Source organism: Canis lupus, chromosome 32, assembly GCF_003254725.2.
Source record: "Canis lupus dingo isolate Sandy chromosome 32, ASM325472v2, whole genome shotgun sequence".
NCBI classification, from domain to species: Eukaryota; Metazoa; Chordata; class Mammalia; order Carnivora; family Canidae; genus Canis; species Canis lupus.
The window spans coordinates 17,510,635-17,526,158 of NC_064274.1; the positions used below are offsets into that span (position 1 = coordinate 17,510,635).

The window sequence follows — 15,524 nt, forward strand, 5'->3', positions numbered from 1 at the left end:
GGGCAGTAACAGAAAACAAGGCTTTTATTTCCAAGCAAGGAATGGCAGTGAGCTTAGAGCTTAATTATATGTGTTTAAGACACAGTCACATGTTTCATGTTTAAGAATGGTTTCTCATGTTAAATAAGTTAGTTCCCTATGTACCTTCTCCTTGAGGCATGGGCCAGATGGATTATGTCCCATTTTACAATGACTGATGGAGAATTACTACACTCTTTTATTGCTAAAAATGTCTCAGTGACTCAGTACTTTAGGGCTTATGCATAGATAATGTGATAAAATAAAGGCATATGGTAGATGAAAGGGTTTCACTCTCTTTGAGGTCTGATTTTCAGATTTTTCAATTGGTAACTTTCCCATGGTTTGAAATCCTGAACCTAATCCACATTTTAAAAATATCTATCTCAATATTTTTTCTAAAAAGGCAAAATGAAAGTGATTTGGAACCTTCAATATTTGCTTGATTAAATATTATTTTTTTGCCTTCTATTTATGAGGCAATTTTCTGATAGTGGGTAGAAAAATTATAGTTTTTCCTCTTTGTTTAAGATTTTATTGTTGACTTAGGAAGGAAAAAGTATTATAAAATACTAATAAATTATACAGGCAGGGATGTTGCAGATGTTAAGAGAAGACTTCTAGCTGGGATTCTCTGGGAATATTGGGCAGCGGGGTGGAGGGGGACTCAGGAAATGGAACTTCCATGAGCCTTGTAGACTGAGAAAACTATGAGTAAGACTGAAGAAAGAGACATTTCACTGGTTGATGGTCATAGAAGCAGGGTCTTGCCTGGCATGATGAGGGGACAGTGAGTAACGTATAGCATAGTGCCTAAGAGGACTGACTCTGGAGCCAAACTGCCTGGGTTCAGGATTGACCTTTATTTGCTACATGGCCTTGGGCCAGTTTCTTAATTATTCTTTGCCTCAAATAGAATTTTTAAAATTATGCTAATCTTGCCTGAACTCATGGAGCTGTTTTAAGATTTGACAAGAGTGCCTTCAAATAGTGATGGTTCAAATTAAATATTAAATAAGTATAATAGGTATGATGACAGACAGGGATGTGAGTGGGCATAGATGATAAGGTTGTAAAGAAGATTGGAGTGAGTTCCTTGAAGGACTGGACTAACAAGACTGAATAAGCAAGAAACCATGATGAAAGTAGTATATTTGGAAAAATAGTCTAGCAGAGAAGGTTGAAAAGAGATTGGCAGCAGAGAGTCTGGTTAGGAGATTTGTGATTGTCCAGACTTGAGGGATTCAATACTGGGACTCACATGATAGCCCAGGGGTTTGGATTGAAAAGAAGGGACAGACCTTGGGAGCATTTACAAACACTTGTTAAGGTCTGAGGACTGTCAGGCACACAGGAGACAGAGGGGTGTGCCTGAGTAAATGGGGAATTCAAACATACAGGAAGGACTTCTTAGGAAGAGCTGGTAATGGGTGTAAAAAGATCAAACCCATTTTGAATGTCTTGAATTTAAAGACAAGAACAGGATTTGGCATTGAAAATGCTTATCTGTTGATCTAAGGGAAGTAGGGTCTGGATATAGAAATGGAAGACCCACAGAAGAGCAAATTGTGCAAGTGAATGAGGTAACAAGGAAGAGCATGTATACAGTAATTTTCTTTCCCATTTCTATAATATAAAGTGTGAATCTAAGGGAATGAAAACATGTTCTATCCCAGTTGAGTCACTTGAAACAAGGGCAATAGTAAAGCTTGCTGTCCTATAAAGTGCCATTTCACAGCTCAAGTGCCAGATGCAGATGTGCTAAGTATTATTTAAGCTGGGTTTCTGGGGATCCCTGGGTGGCGCAGCGGTTTGGTGCCTGCCTTTGGCCCAGGGCGCGATCCTGGAGACCCGGGATCGAATCCCACATCGGGCTCCCGGTGCATGGAGCCTGCTTCTCCCTCTGCCTGTGTCTCTGCCTCTCTCTCTCTCTGTAACTATCATAAATAAAAAAAAAAAAAAAAAAAAAAAAAAAAAAATTAAAAAAAAAATAAAAGCTGGGTTTCTGGATCTGTAATTGCACATCATTGCAAACAAGCTTTATTCTGGTAAGGGAGAGTAATCCTTTCAGTTATCCTAATTAACCATCTAATTCTAACCACACCTGTAGTATGAATCCTGTCAATACAGATACATGCAGTTAATTTATATTATTATTTATTATAAACAAAAGTTGTCCTTTCTTAAGATTTTTTTTTTGTGAGGGATCCTTTTATTATTTTTTTATTTTTTATTTTTTTAATGTTAATTTATTTTATTTTTTTTAATTTATTTTTTATTGGTGTTCAATTTACTAACATACAGAATAACCCCCAGTGCCCGTCACCCATTCACTCCCACCCCCTGCCCTCCTCCCCTTCTACCACCCCTAGTTCGTTTCCCAGAGTTAGCAGTCTTTACGTTCTGTCTCCCTTTCTGATATTTCCCACACATTTCTTCTCCCTTCCCTTATATTCCCTTTCACTATTATTTATATTCCCCAAATGAATGAGAACATATAATGTTTGTCCTTCTCCGACTGACTTACTTCACTCAGCATAATACCCTCCAGTTCCATCCACGTTGAAGCAAATGGTGGGTATTTGTCATTTCTAATAGCTGAGTAATATTCCATTGTATACATAGACCACATCTTCTTTATCCATTCATCTTTCGTTGGACACCGAGGCTCCTTCCACAGTTTGGCTATCGTGGCCATTGCTGCTATAAACATCGGGGTGCAGGTGTCCCAGCGTTTCATTGCATTTGTATCTTTGGGGTAAATCCCCAACAGTGCAATTGCTGGGTCGTAGGGCAGGTATATTTTTAACTCTTTGAGGAACCTCCACACAGTTTTCCAGAGTGGCTGCACCAGTTCACATTCCCACCAACAGTGTAAGAGGGTTCCCTTTTCTCCGCATCCTCTCCAACATTTGTTGTTTCCTGCCTTGTTAATTTGCCCCATTCTCACTGGTGTGAGGTGGTATCTCATTGTGGTTTTGATTTGTATTTCCCTGATGGCAAGTGATGCAGAGCATTTTCTCATATGCATGTTGGCCATGTCTATGTCTTCCTCTCTGAGATTTCTCTTCATGTCTTTTGCCCATTTCATGATTGGATTGTTTGTTTCTTTGGTGTTGAGTTTAATAAGTTCTTTATAGATCTTGGAAACTAGCCCTTTATCTGATAAATAAATAAAATCTTTCATAAAAAATAAAAAATAAAAAATAAATCTTTCTTAAGATTTTATTTATTTATTCATGTGAGACACAGAGAGAGAGGGGTAGAGACACAGGCAGAGGGAGAAGCAGGCTCCATGCAGGGAGCCCGACGTGGGACTCGATCCCGGGACTCCAGAATCACACCCTGCACCGAAGGCAGGTGCTAAACTGCTGAGCCACCCAGGGATCCCCTGTCCTTTCTTTTCTACTGCATTGTAATTGCCTGTGGGTAAGGAGCAGGCTGCCTGTTCATTTCATTCCCTCACAGATATCGCATTCATTCATTTATGTATTGATTCCAGTTCATTAATTTATTCATTTGTTCCTTCATTCTAGATACTGTATTAGTTGCTAGGGTGAGGAATAAGGCATAGTTCCTGCTCTTAGGGAGCTTAATTATTTAGTTGGGGAAGAAAAGACATAGATATATGAAGTAGAAACAATAATAAAGTCATTCACAGAAAATTATGGTAACGTGAAAGAGAAACATTCAATCTGGATTATGTGGCATAGGCAGTGGGGGAGAGGTACTTCAGGGAAGATTTTTGGAGCAGTTGATTTCTGGGCTAAATCTTAAATGATATATGGTGGTTACTAGGTACACAGAAGAGGAGAGAAATGATAGTGAAGACAGCCTGTGCTTATTAGACTCACAGGAAAATGTGAAGCCTTTGATATTGCTGCAGCATGAAAACAGAGGCAGAGAGTGATGAGAGGTGAGGCTGTAGAGCAGGCATAAAGCCCTGGAGGGATCTGGATGCAGTGCTTAGAAGCATGGAATACAGTCAGTGGTCAGAAATGAGGGGGATCCTTGATGTGGCCTATACAGCATTGTGATCTGATAAGATTTCAGTTCTGGGTGGCAGTTGGGAAGAGCCTTTAAGAAAGACAAGACGGGGATACATGGGTGGCTTAGTGGTTGAGCGACTTCATTTGGCTCAGGGTGTGATCCCGGAATCCCAGGATCAAGTCCCACATCAGGCTCCCTGCATGGAGCCTGCTTCTCCCTCTGTCTGTGTCTGCCTCTCTATTCTCTCTGTCCCTCGTGAATAAATAAATAAAATCTTAGGGGATTCCTGGGTGAGGCTCAGTGGTTTGGCGCCTGCCTTTGGCCCAGGGTGCAATCCTGGAGTCCCGGGATCGAGTCCCACATTAGGCTCCCGGCATGGAACCTGCTTCTCCCTCTGCCTGTGTCTCTGCCTCTCTCTCTCTCTCTCTCTCTCTGTCATGAATAAATAAATAAGTAAATCTTATACATAAATAAATAAATAAATAAATAAATAAATAAATAAATAAATAAAATCTTTAAAAAAGAAAAGATACAAGACATTTTGGCAATTAGCAAGACAGTTAGGACCTCAATCAGGACAGTATTGTAGGAGTAGAGATGAGTGGGCAAAATCAAGAAGTATTTGTTATATAAAATCAGCAGTACTCAATATAGCGGAAAGGTCCTAGGATGGTTTTTAGGTAGTTACCATATACTACTGGGTAATTAGAAAATACAGGGAGAGAGAGGATACAGTGAGTTCATTTTTATTTTTGTTATCTTCAACACATTAAGATTTTTAATACTCCTCTGATGTATTTGGAATTAAATCTATTGATGGTTAGCAGAGATGTCTAGATGACTAGAACTACCTCGCTGTCAATATTCACCTTAACTGTATCTCCTCTTGGAAGCAGGGGCGACTTCTACTTTTCCTACAATAAATACCCTGTGTATTCATAGCTCTTTAAATGCATTCATCTGTCATAACTCTTTCACTGTGTTGTAATCCTTGATTTTCTTTTCTGTTTATTTCTGTAGTCACAGTCCAGTGTTTGATACATAACCTCTCCATATATGTGAGCAAATAAATCAGTAGATTTTGTTTGGCTATTATTTCTAATAACCAACGTATTATTTGGTTATTAGAAAAAGTCTATATTTGGCTTATTCCCCATCTAATTCTTCTATGTCTTAACTCCTAGTGCTTTCCCCTGGAAGAATCTCAAACAGTGCAGCTTCCTCAGGAGCGGTAACACCAGCCAACTCAGCTGGGGGACAGCCCCAGACAGGTGACCAGGATACTTTAGTGCAAAGAGCTGAGCACATTCCAGCAGGGAAACGAACTCCAATGTGTGCCCATTGTAACCAGGTCATCAGGTTGGTTATTCATTTTTGAAATTTTTTTGAAAGTACTTAATACCAATGTTGATTTTTTTTAGTATTCTGAAAGATTTGAAATTTTATTAGTGAGATTATTCTTAGTATATTTCTATGTAATAGTTATTGAAGTAGATAAATTGGAATATATATATTAGAATCTATCACAATGAAAAGTAATTCTGGACTCGGTGAAAATAAAACTAAAAATACCAATTTTCTGAGTTATTAATTCTTACTAGAACTAAGAAAAATAATTATTAATGTGGCCTTTCAGAGAATAATAAAATTTAAGACTTAGAGGGACCCTGAAGATCATTTATCTGAACTTTAATCTTTTACAAATTGTAAAAGTGAGGACTTTTCATTTAGATGAAAAATAGTGATATAAAATAAAGAACTTTGAGCCCTAGAGAAAAGAAGATTGGATTTTTGAATACCAAAGCACTGAAAGATATAATTACCTTCAGATATATTCATAAATACTTTTAATTTTAGATTAGGTCATAACCTGCTTCTTTAAAATATCTTTTATCCAAATCTGTTTTATTGTCTCTTAAGTTCTAAGAGGGGAAAAAAGGCCAGAGATCTTAAGTGAGTGCTCTATATTGACTCTTAATAAACCTCTGAGCATTTCTTAATAAGTGGTTTTTAAAATATTAGGAGGTATAGATAAGAATGTTGATTGCAGGGATTCCACCAACTGAACCTTATTGCCTCCTCTGTGAGTTGCCGTGTTGGCAACTCACAATGATAGTTTGAAATGATTGCTTAGGCGCTCTTCTTACTTTTATTAATTTATCCTGTTTTGAAATAGTTGAAACAGTGGCTTCTTTAAAGTTGAATAAGATTAAGGCTTACTTGCATTTCCCCTACTCTATTATGTAGTTATTACTTAGGATAATGTTTCTACTTAATACTTAAAATGAAGCCCAAAAAGCCTCAGTACTTTATTTAAAAAAACAAATATAAATACTCTTTTCTCTGACCTACTATTAAATAATAAATGTGTCAAGGATACAGCACACAGTACATGATTAAAAATAAAACAGCTTATTTATTTTAAATGTTCATTTGTGGGATGCCTGGATGGCTCAGTGGTTGAGCGTCTCCCTTGGCTTGGGTCATGATCCCGGGGTCCTGGGATCGAGTCCCACATCGGGCTCCCTATGCAGAGTTTTCTTCTCCCTCTGCCTGTGTCTCTGCCTACCTCTCTCTGTGTCTCTCATGAATAAATAAATAAAATCAAAAATTAATAAATAAATGTTCATTTATAACATTTCAAAAATATAGTAAAACAGAAAGCAAAAATAAAAATTCATACATAATTCTACCTTCCAAGATAACCACTAAGAATATCTGAGTTCACACCTTTAAACCCATGCAGGGATCCCTGGGTGGCGCAGTGGTTTGGCGCCTGCCTTTGGCCCAGGGCGCGATCCTGGAGACCCGGGATCGAATCCCACGTCGGGCTCCCGGTGCATGGAGCCTGCTTCTCCCTCGGCCTATGTCTCTGCCTCTCTCTCTCTCTCTCTCTCTGATGACTATCATAAATAAATAAAAATTAAAAAAAATAAAATAAAATAAAACCCATGCATATAAGGACTGATGTTATTTTACAGAAATGGAATTATATATTATATTATATATCAGTAGATTTTGTATAATTATATATTATATGTTATATATATTATATATAAAAACATATTATTATTTATATATTATAGATATAAAGTATATTATAAAATATAACAGTATTTTGTAAGCTTTATTTTTCACTTAAATGTGTTGTCCACAGTGAATACCCATTTAATAAGAATTAGCCAGTAGCAGTGGTAGTAGTAAGAAAATTAGTAGAAGTTTTCTAAGTCTAGACAGTAACCAATATACAGAAGGCATTTGTGAATGTTTTACCTGAACAGATCATGCGTGACTCTAGACCCAAGTAGTCAAACCATAATATCAGTTTGGTTAAAGTCACTTTCCTAACAGTGGTACTATAAAGTTACTACCTTACAGAAATACATACATAATGGACTCTAGAGTGGTACTGCTTTGTTCTAATAATTAAAAGTATGTTTTTAATTAACTGTACTTAGTAGTTTTTTAGGACTAATATTAGTAAGGTGGTTAGGGATACTATATTCTGGATAAAAACACCAATAATGGAGACAAGAGTCACTGCTGTTTGTACGCTGTTGTAAGCAGTTACTGGATAGGCTAACAAACTGTCAAATCCTATCAGTTGTTGGTTCATATTGTCCGATTATCAAATTCTGTGATATCCTATAATCAAAAGTACCAATGCATGTGAAAACTTAGTATGGAGAAAATACAAAGATCTAACCAAGAATTTACATTCCCACCCCTCCCAACCTGCCTTGGTTTCAGTTTTAATGCTAGGCCAGGATATAATTTTAATGTGCAATCTTTCTGTGATGTGAAATAAATATATATTATGTTAATAAGATAAGTGGCCATCACTTATTGTTCCCTCATCTGTTAAATTTTGTATTGCTCTGGATTATCCCAGCGCTGTTATCAGTTAGGCATTAAAGCTTCATTTACTGGGGAAGTTAATAGGAACAGGGATTAGTTCATGTCAAGATCATATAACAGTAATTAACATAGCACATTTGCTTGGTGTTCAAATGCTAACCTAGCTTGAATATACTGTGGTCAGTTCAGAGACCTAGTCAAAGCATAATTCTTGTTCTTGGCCTCAGTGTCAGTATCACTTACCCAAGCAAAGACTCGTTAGATCAAGTGACATTCTCTTAGACACCTGTTTCAAAAACAAGCTGAAGTTCCAGACTTGATATCTTGAATACAGAGTATTGTAACCTGATGAGTTTTGGGAAGTTTAGGATTGTTTTATATTTCTTATTTTCTACAGTATAATTTATATTATTTGTTTATAATTTGTATTGTTTTTTAATATCTTTTCTAAACATCTTGAATTTTAAGAAACATTTTTAAGTAAAAGCAAACTAAGGTAAATTTTATCTTATTTTAATTTTTTTTAGCAAAGTTAATTGTTTTTGGAAAACCTCAGAAAAATTACAGAATGTTAGTACTGAACTAGTTATCTCTTATAGAACATATATACCTTAAAACCCCATAGAACATTTTATTTGGATGTAATGCTTAACATTTTTTGGTTTATTTGAACTTTGAAAAGAGTTATGAATGTTGTACCTAAATAGACATTACTTTGATTAGTTAATGGCCTTTTACACTTGGATAAGAAATTCTGCTGAGGCTTTGATTAAGTTTGCCCTGGAATATTTGCAATCCATTTATGATAGAAGTACCATTTCTTTGATTCTTATACTCGTGAATTGATTGACAGTTGGGTGCTGGTATATTAAGGAAACAGAAAATCGGTTAATGTAGCCAAAACCACATTTTAGTTTTTCTGATAGAAGGAGTTTATGAAAACTCTATAGTTTATTTCTTGACTATTATATTTGGTGGCATTAAAATCTGTTCACTACTTGTATTACCTGGAGTTGACTAAACCATTCACTTTTAGCTTATCATCTTTGTGAAAGAAGTATAGGATTTATAGTGCTTGAATTTCTTCTTAGTTATGAAATGCTTAAAAGAAATAGCCACAGTGCTATTGTTCTGTATTTGCCTGCAATATAGCACCAGAACAATCACGTTAAGGCAACCCATTGTTTAATCCAGTGAGAGAGAGGTTTTTAACATTACTGGTCTGATTCTTGCTCAGTGATTTTCAAACTTTCCTCATACCAAGCCATCTCAGTCACCCCAAGGAGAGGTCAGCAGGGGTTTTTGCTTGTTTCACTGTGCATTTCAATCTCTTAGTGGTCCCTTATTAATAGATTTTATTCATTCTCCCTTTTGGTTAAAATTTCACTTGAAAATAGAAAGTTTCCTGGTTGTAATGCATTAGCCCCTGAATTTAAGGAAATAGCCAAAGATAAGACCAAGTTTTATGAGCAAGACAATATAGACCAAGATTTCAGATTTACTATAGTGAAAAATTGGTATGAACATGGATGTTCAGCATCTAATACTATGGTGCCATTAAGATCCTGGTTTTGGATGATAATAATTGTTTAATTTTAATGTGTTCTTAGCATATGTCAAGTATTGGCTAAGAATTTTACTGAATTCCCATTTAATTCTTTATAAGCTTGTGAGACAGTTACTAAAATTGCCTCAATTTTGTAGAAGAGAAAACTGAGGCACAGAGAAGTCACATATTTGCCTGAAGTTATATGGTTGATAAATGGTAAGACCTAAATTTGAGCTCTGATCTAACTTTGAATTTTATTCATGTTTTAACTGTTATTTAGGAAAATGTTTGTAGTATTTTATAAAGACTAAAAAAGAAATATATTCTTAAGTATGATTCTAATTTTGTATAAATAAAATATACTTCAAGGTATGTTAATATATGAATATATAACTGTTATGAATACATATACATATAGTCATATATGTTACTGTATTAAATCAAGAGAAAAACAGCTTAAGCAGATCTGCCATAACTGGAGTGCAGCAGTGTACTTCTTCATAGTGTTTTAGTATATAAGTGAGACAGAAGGGAGTAAATAATAGATTGAATAATTAAAAATTCAAAAAAATAAAAATAAAAAATAAAAAATAAATAAATAAATAAATAAAATAAAAAAAATAATAAAAAATCTTACCTCCCCATCAGAATGACTTTGTACCACATACATGCATTCTTAGACTCATGGATGACCCAGGGTTCACTTTTCCAGTTTCTTATCTAATGTAGAAATGTAGTCATTCTATAAGTAACACTCATTAAGTATTTTGTGTACCATCCCCTTTCAGCACCAGTGATACAGAAGTAAAGACATAGTCCCTTCCCTTAAGGAAGTTACTGTTACAGACCAGATTGTATCCCCACCAAATTCACATGTTGAAATCATAACCCCTAATATCTCAGAATGTGATTATCTTTGGAGATAGGGTCTTTTAGGAGGTAAAATGAGGTCATTACAGTGGGCCGAAATCCAGTATGATTGGTGTTCTTATAAGAAGAGATTTGAACACAGAGAGATATATGGGGGAAGACCATGCGAAGACATGTGGAGAATATGGCCATCTATAAGCCAAGGAGAAAGACCTTAGAAAAGAGGAACCCTGCCAACACCTTGATTGTCTGTCTAACACTAGTTGAATAAATCTGGGCTCAAATTTAGGTTGTGCCATTTATTATCTGTGTGACTTCTAACTTCCCAAATTTGAAAAAATAAATTTGAGTTGTTTTAAGCCACCCAATTTGTGTTACTTTAAGGCGGTCCTATTACAGTTCTATTTTAGTAAAAAAATGCAAACAAGCAAATCAACAACCATATTGGTGTGGTATTAAGTTTAATAGAGAAACACATCCAGAATCCTTTTGGTACAAAGAGGAGTGGTGAGGATTATCTAGCTTCCACAGCCAATTTCTTTTATTTGAAAGGAATGACAAGCAATAAGATTCAGTAGTCTGCTTATAAAATCAATAGTGTTATACAAGAAATATCTATTGAAAACTTGTGAAGTGTTAGCTGTTGTTAGTGTAGTAATCATATTAGAATATATAAGCATATCAAGCCACTACATTGTACATCTTAAGTTTACACAATGTTATATGTCATTTATGTCCCAATTTTAAAAAATAAATATTAAAAAAATTAAAGCTCATATGCAAGTTTCCATACTGGCACTAGAGTATATAAAAATTAAGAAACAGTTCCTGTTTTCATATATTTTATCATCTGATAGAAAAGCCAAAGCCCTGGCACCGATAGCCATAATGTAGTAATATAAGCATTGTGAGAGGTACATCATACCGTTACAGTAATACAAGAAATATATGTGTACTGCCTTTATATCCATAGTAAGGAGTCCTGAATCATAGTACCTAGGAAAATCATGAGATATCTATAGTGTTCTAAATTGTCACAGTTGTAAAATTGAAAAATTAATCTTGCCTCAGGAAAATATATTAACAATGGAAATCTCTCTTGGTGGTTTCATTATCTCTATATATGGTCCTTCTGATATCCAGGTCTCTTGATTCTCTGACATTTTCTACTTTAGCGATTCCTCTAGTTAACTTAAGCCACCAATTTTCATTCGTGTCCTAGACCTTGCCATTAACTACATTTCCTTCACAATCTTATTTCTAAGCACCTCACTCTACTTCAAGAACCACTGCCTTTATCTCCACTCTCTCCCTACTACCTCAATTCCATCAATCCTTTACTCCCTACCTATCTCCCAGCAATCTCAAATTCATTGATCCAAATTCCTTTTCACTGTCCTTTGGGTCCCAATATCGTTACTTCCCTTCTTATCTAGTCTGAATTCCTTAGTCAGTTATTAGTCAGTATCCTTTATATACCCTCAGTTTCTTTGTTCATCTCATTTCATCATATTCACTTAACTGAAACCACTAGTTTGGATAAATCTATTGATTTACTCTGTGCCTACACCTGAAGGTGGATGTGACTGGAAGAAAACCCGCAACCATACTAATCAGTGTCACTTTAAATTCATGACTATTAATTTCAGATGTATTCTTAATAATGACAAAAATCTGCTGTATTTTTCTAGTGTGTTTACTTTTCCACTTTCCCAGAAAGCCACTTATATCTTCTTTTTTCTCTTTAAGCCTCTAATAACTTATTTCCCATTTTCAGTGTCAGCTGATGACCTTGATTCCTCTTTCATTCTTTTATGTAGGAAATGTGACAGAAATGTAGGCCATAGAGAAAAAGATAACAGAATGGCATTCATAATTCCTAATTTATCAGCAATTACATTAAATGTAAATAGATTAAACACTCCAGTTAAAAGAATTGTAGAGTAGGGATGCCTGGCTCAGGGTTGAGCGTCTGCCTTCGGCTCAGGGCATGATCCCGGGGTCCAGAGATCGAGTCCCACATTGGGCTCCCTGCAAGGAGTCTGCTTTTCCCTCTGCCTGTGTCTCTGCCCCCTCTCTCTCTCTGAATATTAAAAAAAAAAAAAAAAAAAGAATTGTAGAGTAGATAAAATCATGATCTGGCTATATGCTGCCTATAACAGACACACTTCAGGTTAAAAGACACAAATAAATTTAAAATAAAAGTGTACAGGAAGATACATTATGCAAACATTGTAACCAAATGAGAGCTGGAGTAACTGTATGTACTACTATTAGGTAAAATAGGCATTAAGAAAAAAGGTGTTGACAGAGAAATTCAGGACATTTTATAATGATAAAAAGTTCAATCCATCAAGAAGGTACAATTATAAATATGTATTCATCTAATAGTAAAGCCCCAACATACATGAAGCAAAAACTGTCAGAATAGAAGGGAATGATGATAAACAATTTAACAATAATAGTTAGAAACTTTGGTATCCCAGTTTCAATAATGTATATAACAACTGCACAGAAAGTCAACAAGAAGCCTTGAGCCACACTATGTACTAGACTCAACAGACCTCTATAGAATGTTCCAGCTGACAACAGGAGGGTAGAAATTCTTTGCAAGCCCACATAGAACATTCTCCAGGATAGACCACATGTTAACCCATAAAACAAATTTCAATACTTGTAAAAGGACTGATGTCATACAGAGTATATTCTCTGACCAGAATAGAGTGAAATTAGAAATGTATAACAGGAGAAAATTTGGGAAATTCATAAATACGTGGAAATAAATGCACTTCTAAACAACAATCTCTTGATTAACTCAATGTCAACTTAGGGAACTTACATTACATCTGCATAATCCTTTTTGCCATATAAAATAAACTAGTCATAAGAGTGATGTCCCATCGTATTCATAGGTTCCACCCACACTCTAAAGAAGGAGATCATACATGTCATGTATACCAGAAGGCGGGTATCTTGGGGGCCATATTAGAATTCTACCTAACATACCATCCCTTCTCCAGTCTTCCTCTCCTCTTCAGCTCTCTTCTCTCAGTTGCCCAGACCTCACATGATCTATCAGCACATCCTTTTGACTTTGACTTCTAAAGGTACCCAGAATCTGAACCTTTCTTACTGTTTATACTACTGTTAATGCCCTGATCCAAGCCACTATCCTTTCTCACCTGGGATAATAAATTTGTTTTCTAATTAACCTTTTTGCTTTTGCCCTTGCCCTTTACCGGTCTGTTCTCAACACAGTAACTAGAGTAAATCCTGATTAAACATAAATCAGATCATGTCACTCTTTTGCTGAAACCCCATAATGATTCCCCTTTGGGTAGAAGCCAGAATCCTTACAATGGCCTAAAGACCCTACACAGTCACCCCCACCCCACCACCATCTCATTATCTCTGGCTGTTTCTCGGACTCCTCAGGTGCCTTTATCAGGCCCTTTGCATTTACTGTTTACCTTGCCTGGATTCTCTTCCCCTGGATATTTGCATAGCTCACCTTTGTCTCCTTCAGGTCAAATATCAGGGTATCCCTGGCCACCCTGCTTAAATTCTACTCCCCCTACCACCTGACACAGTCTCTCTATCTTCCCTCCCTTAAATTTGTTGTTTTTTGTTTGTCCCTCATGCTAGAACATAAGTTCTATGTGAGCAAGGCCTTTCGTGGCTTTGTTTCCTGCCGTATTGTCTATACCTAGAGCAGTGTCTGGCATATATCATTGTATTTAGTAAATATTCAGTTCTTTTTTCTTTTTTTTAATAATAAATTTGTTATTAGTGTTCCTTTTCCTGTTCCTTTTGACATCTTTTTCTGCCTTTGTTACTTCCTTTTTTTTTTTTCTCTCTCTCTCTCTCTTTGGCATGAGTCTCACAGAAGATAAACAGAGTAGAAGTTTCATAAGTAGAGTAACTTTTCTCTTTTTTTTTTTTTCTTCAAAGTAGAGTAACTTTTCTCTCTCAGCCAATCAGTGCTTTAACTCTTGTTGTCCCCTCTTTTGTCAACCAAGGAGTACTTGGGAAGAATATAGTAAGAGGTAGAAGCAGACTTAATTCCACGTTGCAGTTACCCATGCCTGTTGTTCCAGTTCACAAATGGAAAACCAGTCCTACCTGGAACAGGAAGAACTTCTACAGTATTAATCCTGTGTTAATGATTTTGTTAAATCAGTCTCTGCTAAGACAGAGAAGAGAGTACTTTGTTATATGTCAGAGATTTCATTACTTAATCTATACATAACTTCAAGGCTGTTATGGGAAAGATGCTCTTTCAACTGGACCAGGGAATATCCAGCTAGGCCACTACCTGCACTGAGCATGTTTAAGAAAGGAGATCTGGCAGGAGCAAGGGTCATTTTCAGTTCAGTTTTTAAAGGTGCAGAGGGAGTTTCTTTACTGTTAAGACATTTCAGTATTCAAATTTGATAAGGAACTAAGGAAATATCTTGAAGTTATTCCTTTAATGGATGATTCAATTAAATTTAATCAATTTGTTGTAGTAGACACTATTCTAGAAACCTTTTAAAACACTTTTAAGAATACATGAAATATAAGAAAATCTCCTAAATTCCAAAATAGGCAAATGAAGAATGAAAATCATGAATGGGACCATTAAAAATGAAGACTGGACAAAAATTTGCCATCAAGCCTGGACAAAACCTATCGTAATGACCTACATGCTTGCCTGGGGTTAGACTAAATTTGGCTTTAAGCCTTCTAATGGTCAACGAAAAAAGAAAGTGAATTTTTAAACTTACTATTAAATGAGTAAAAGAACTATTGCTCAGAAGAAGCGAAACTGTTCTTGTTACAAGAACCTGAAAGGACTTTCTCCAAGGAGTCCATGTGAAAATGACCCTGTGTGATCTAACAAGTAGCACTCTCAATAGCAACTTAGAGAAAAAGCGAGGGCGACTATTACAGAGCTGTTTCCTATGACACGTGTCAGCACAGACTGATGGTATCATGTGGAGCACTGGTTGTTAAGGGACTAATTCTGTGGACTATGTTGGGCCCGGTATGCTGTAAGTTGCAGACCCTCCTTCTCAGCTAGTCTGACTTCATTTCAACACATATTTTAGAAAATCTAGAAAATGGATTATATGTTCATCAATCAGTTGTTCCTAAATGTTTTTTTTTTTCCTCAGATGAATTCTGTTAAATATTTGGTGGCACTGATGGCCATGTTCCAGGAGTAAACTTTTTTTACTCCCAAGTGGATACCATACTT

General features: G+C 35.9%; 1 protein-coding gene across 27 annotated transcripts in view; it reads left to right on the top strand.

Moving 5' to 3' along the window:
* Positions 1-15,524, top strand: part of PDLIM5 (PDZ and LIM domain 5) — a 211,448-nt gene that overhangs the window by 183,367 nt on the left and 12,557 nt on the right. For all 27 annotated transcript variants that reach the window (XM_025424333.3, XM_049104951.1, XM_025424350.3 and 24 more), the window contains one exon: positions 5,193-5,367. In XM_025424333.3, coding sequence (XP_025280118.3) covers positions 5,193-5,367 — 175 coding nt within the window. The remainder of the gene's footprint in view (positions 1-5,192; positions 5,368-15,524) is intronic.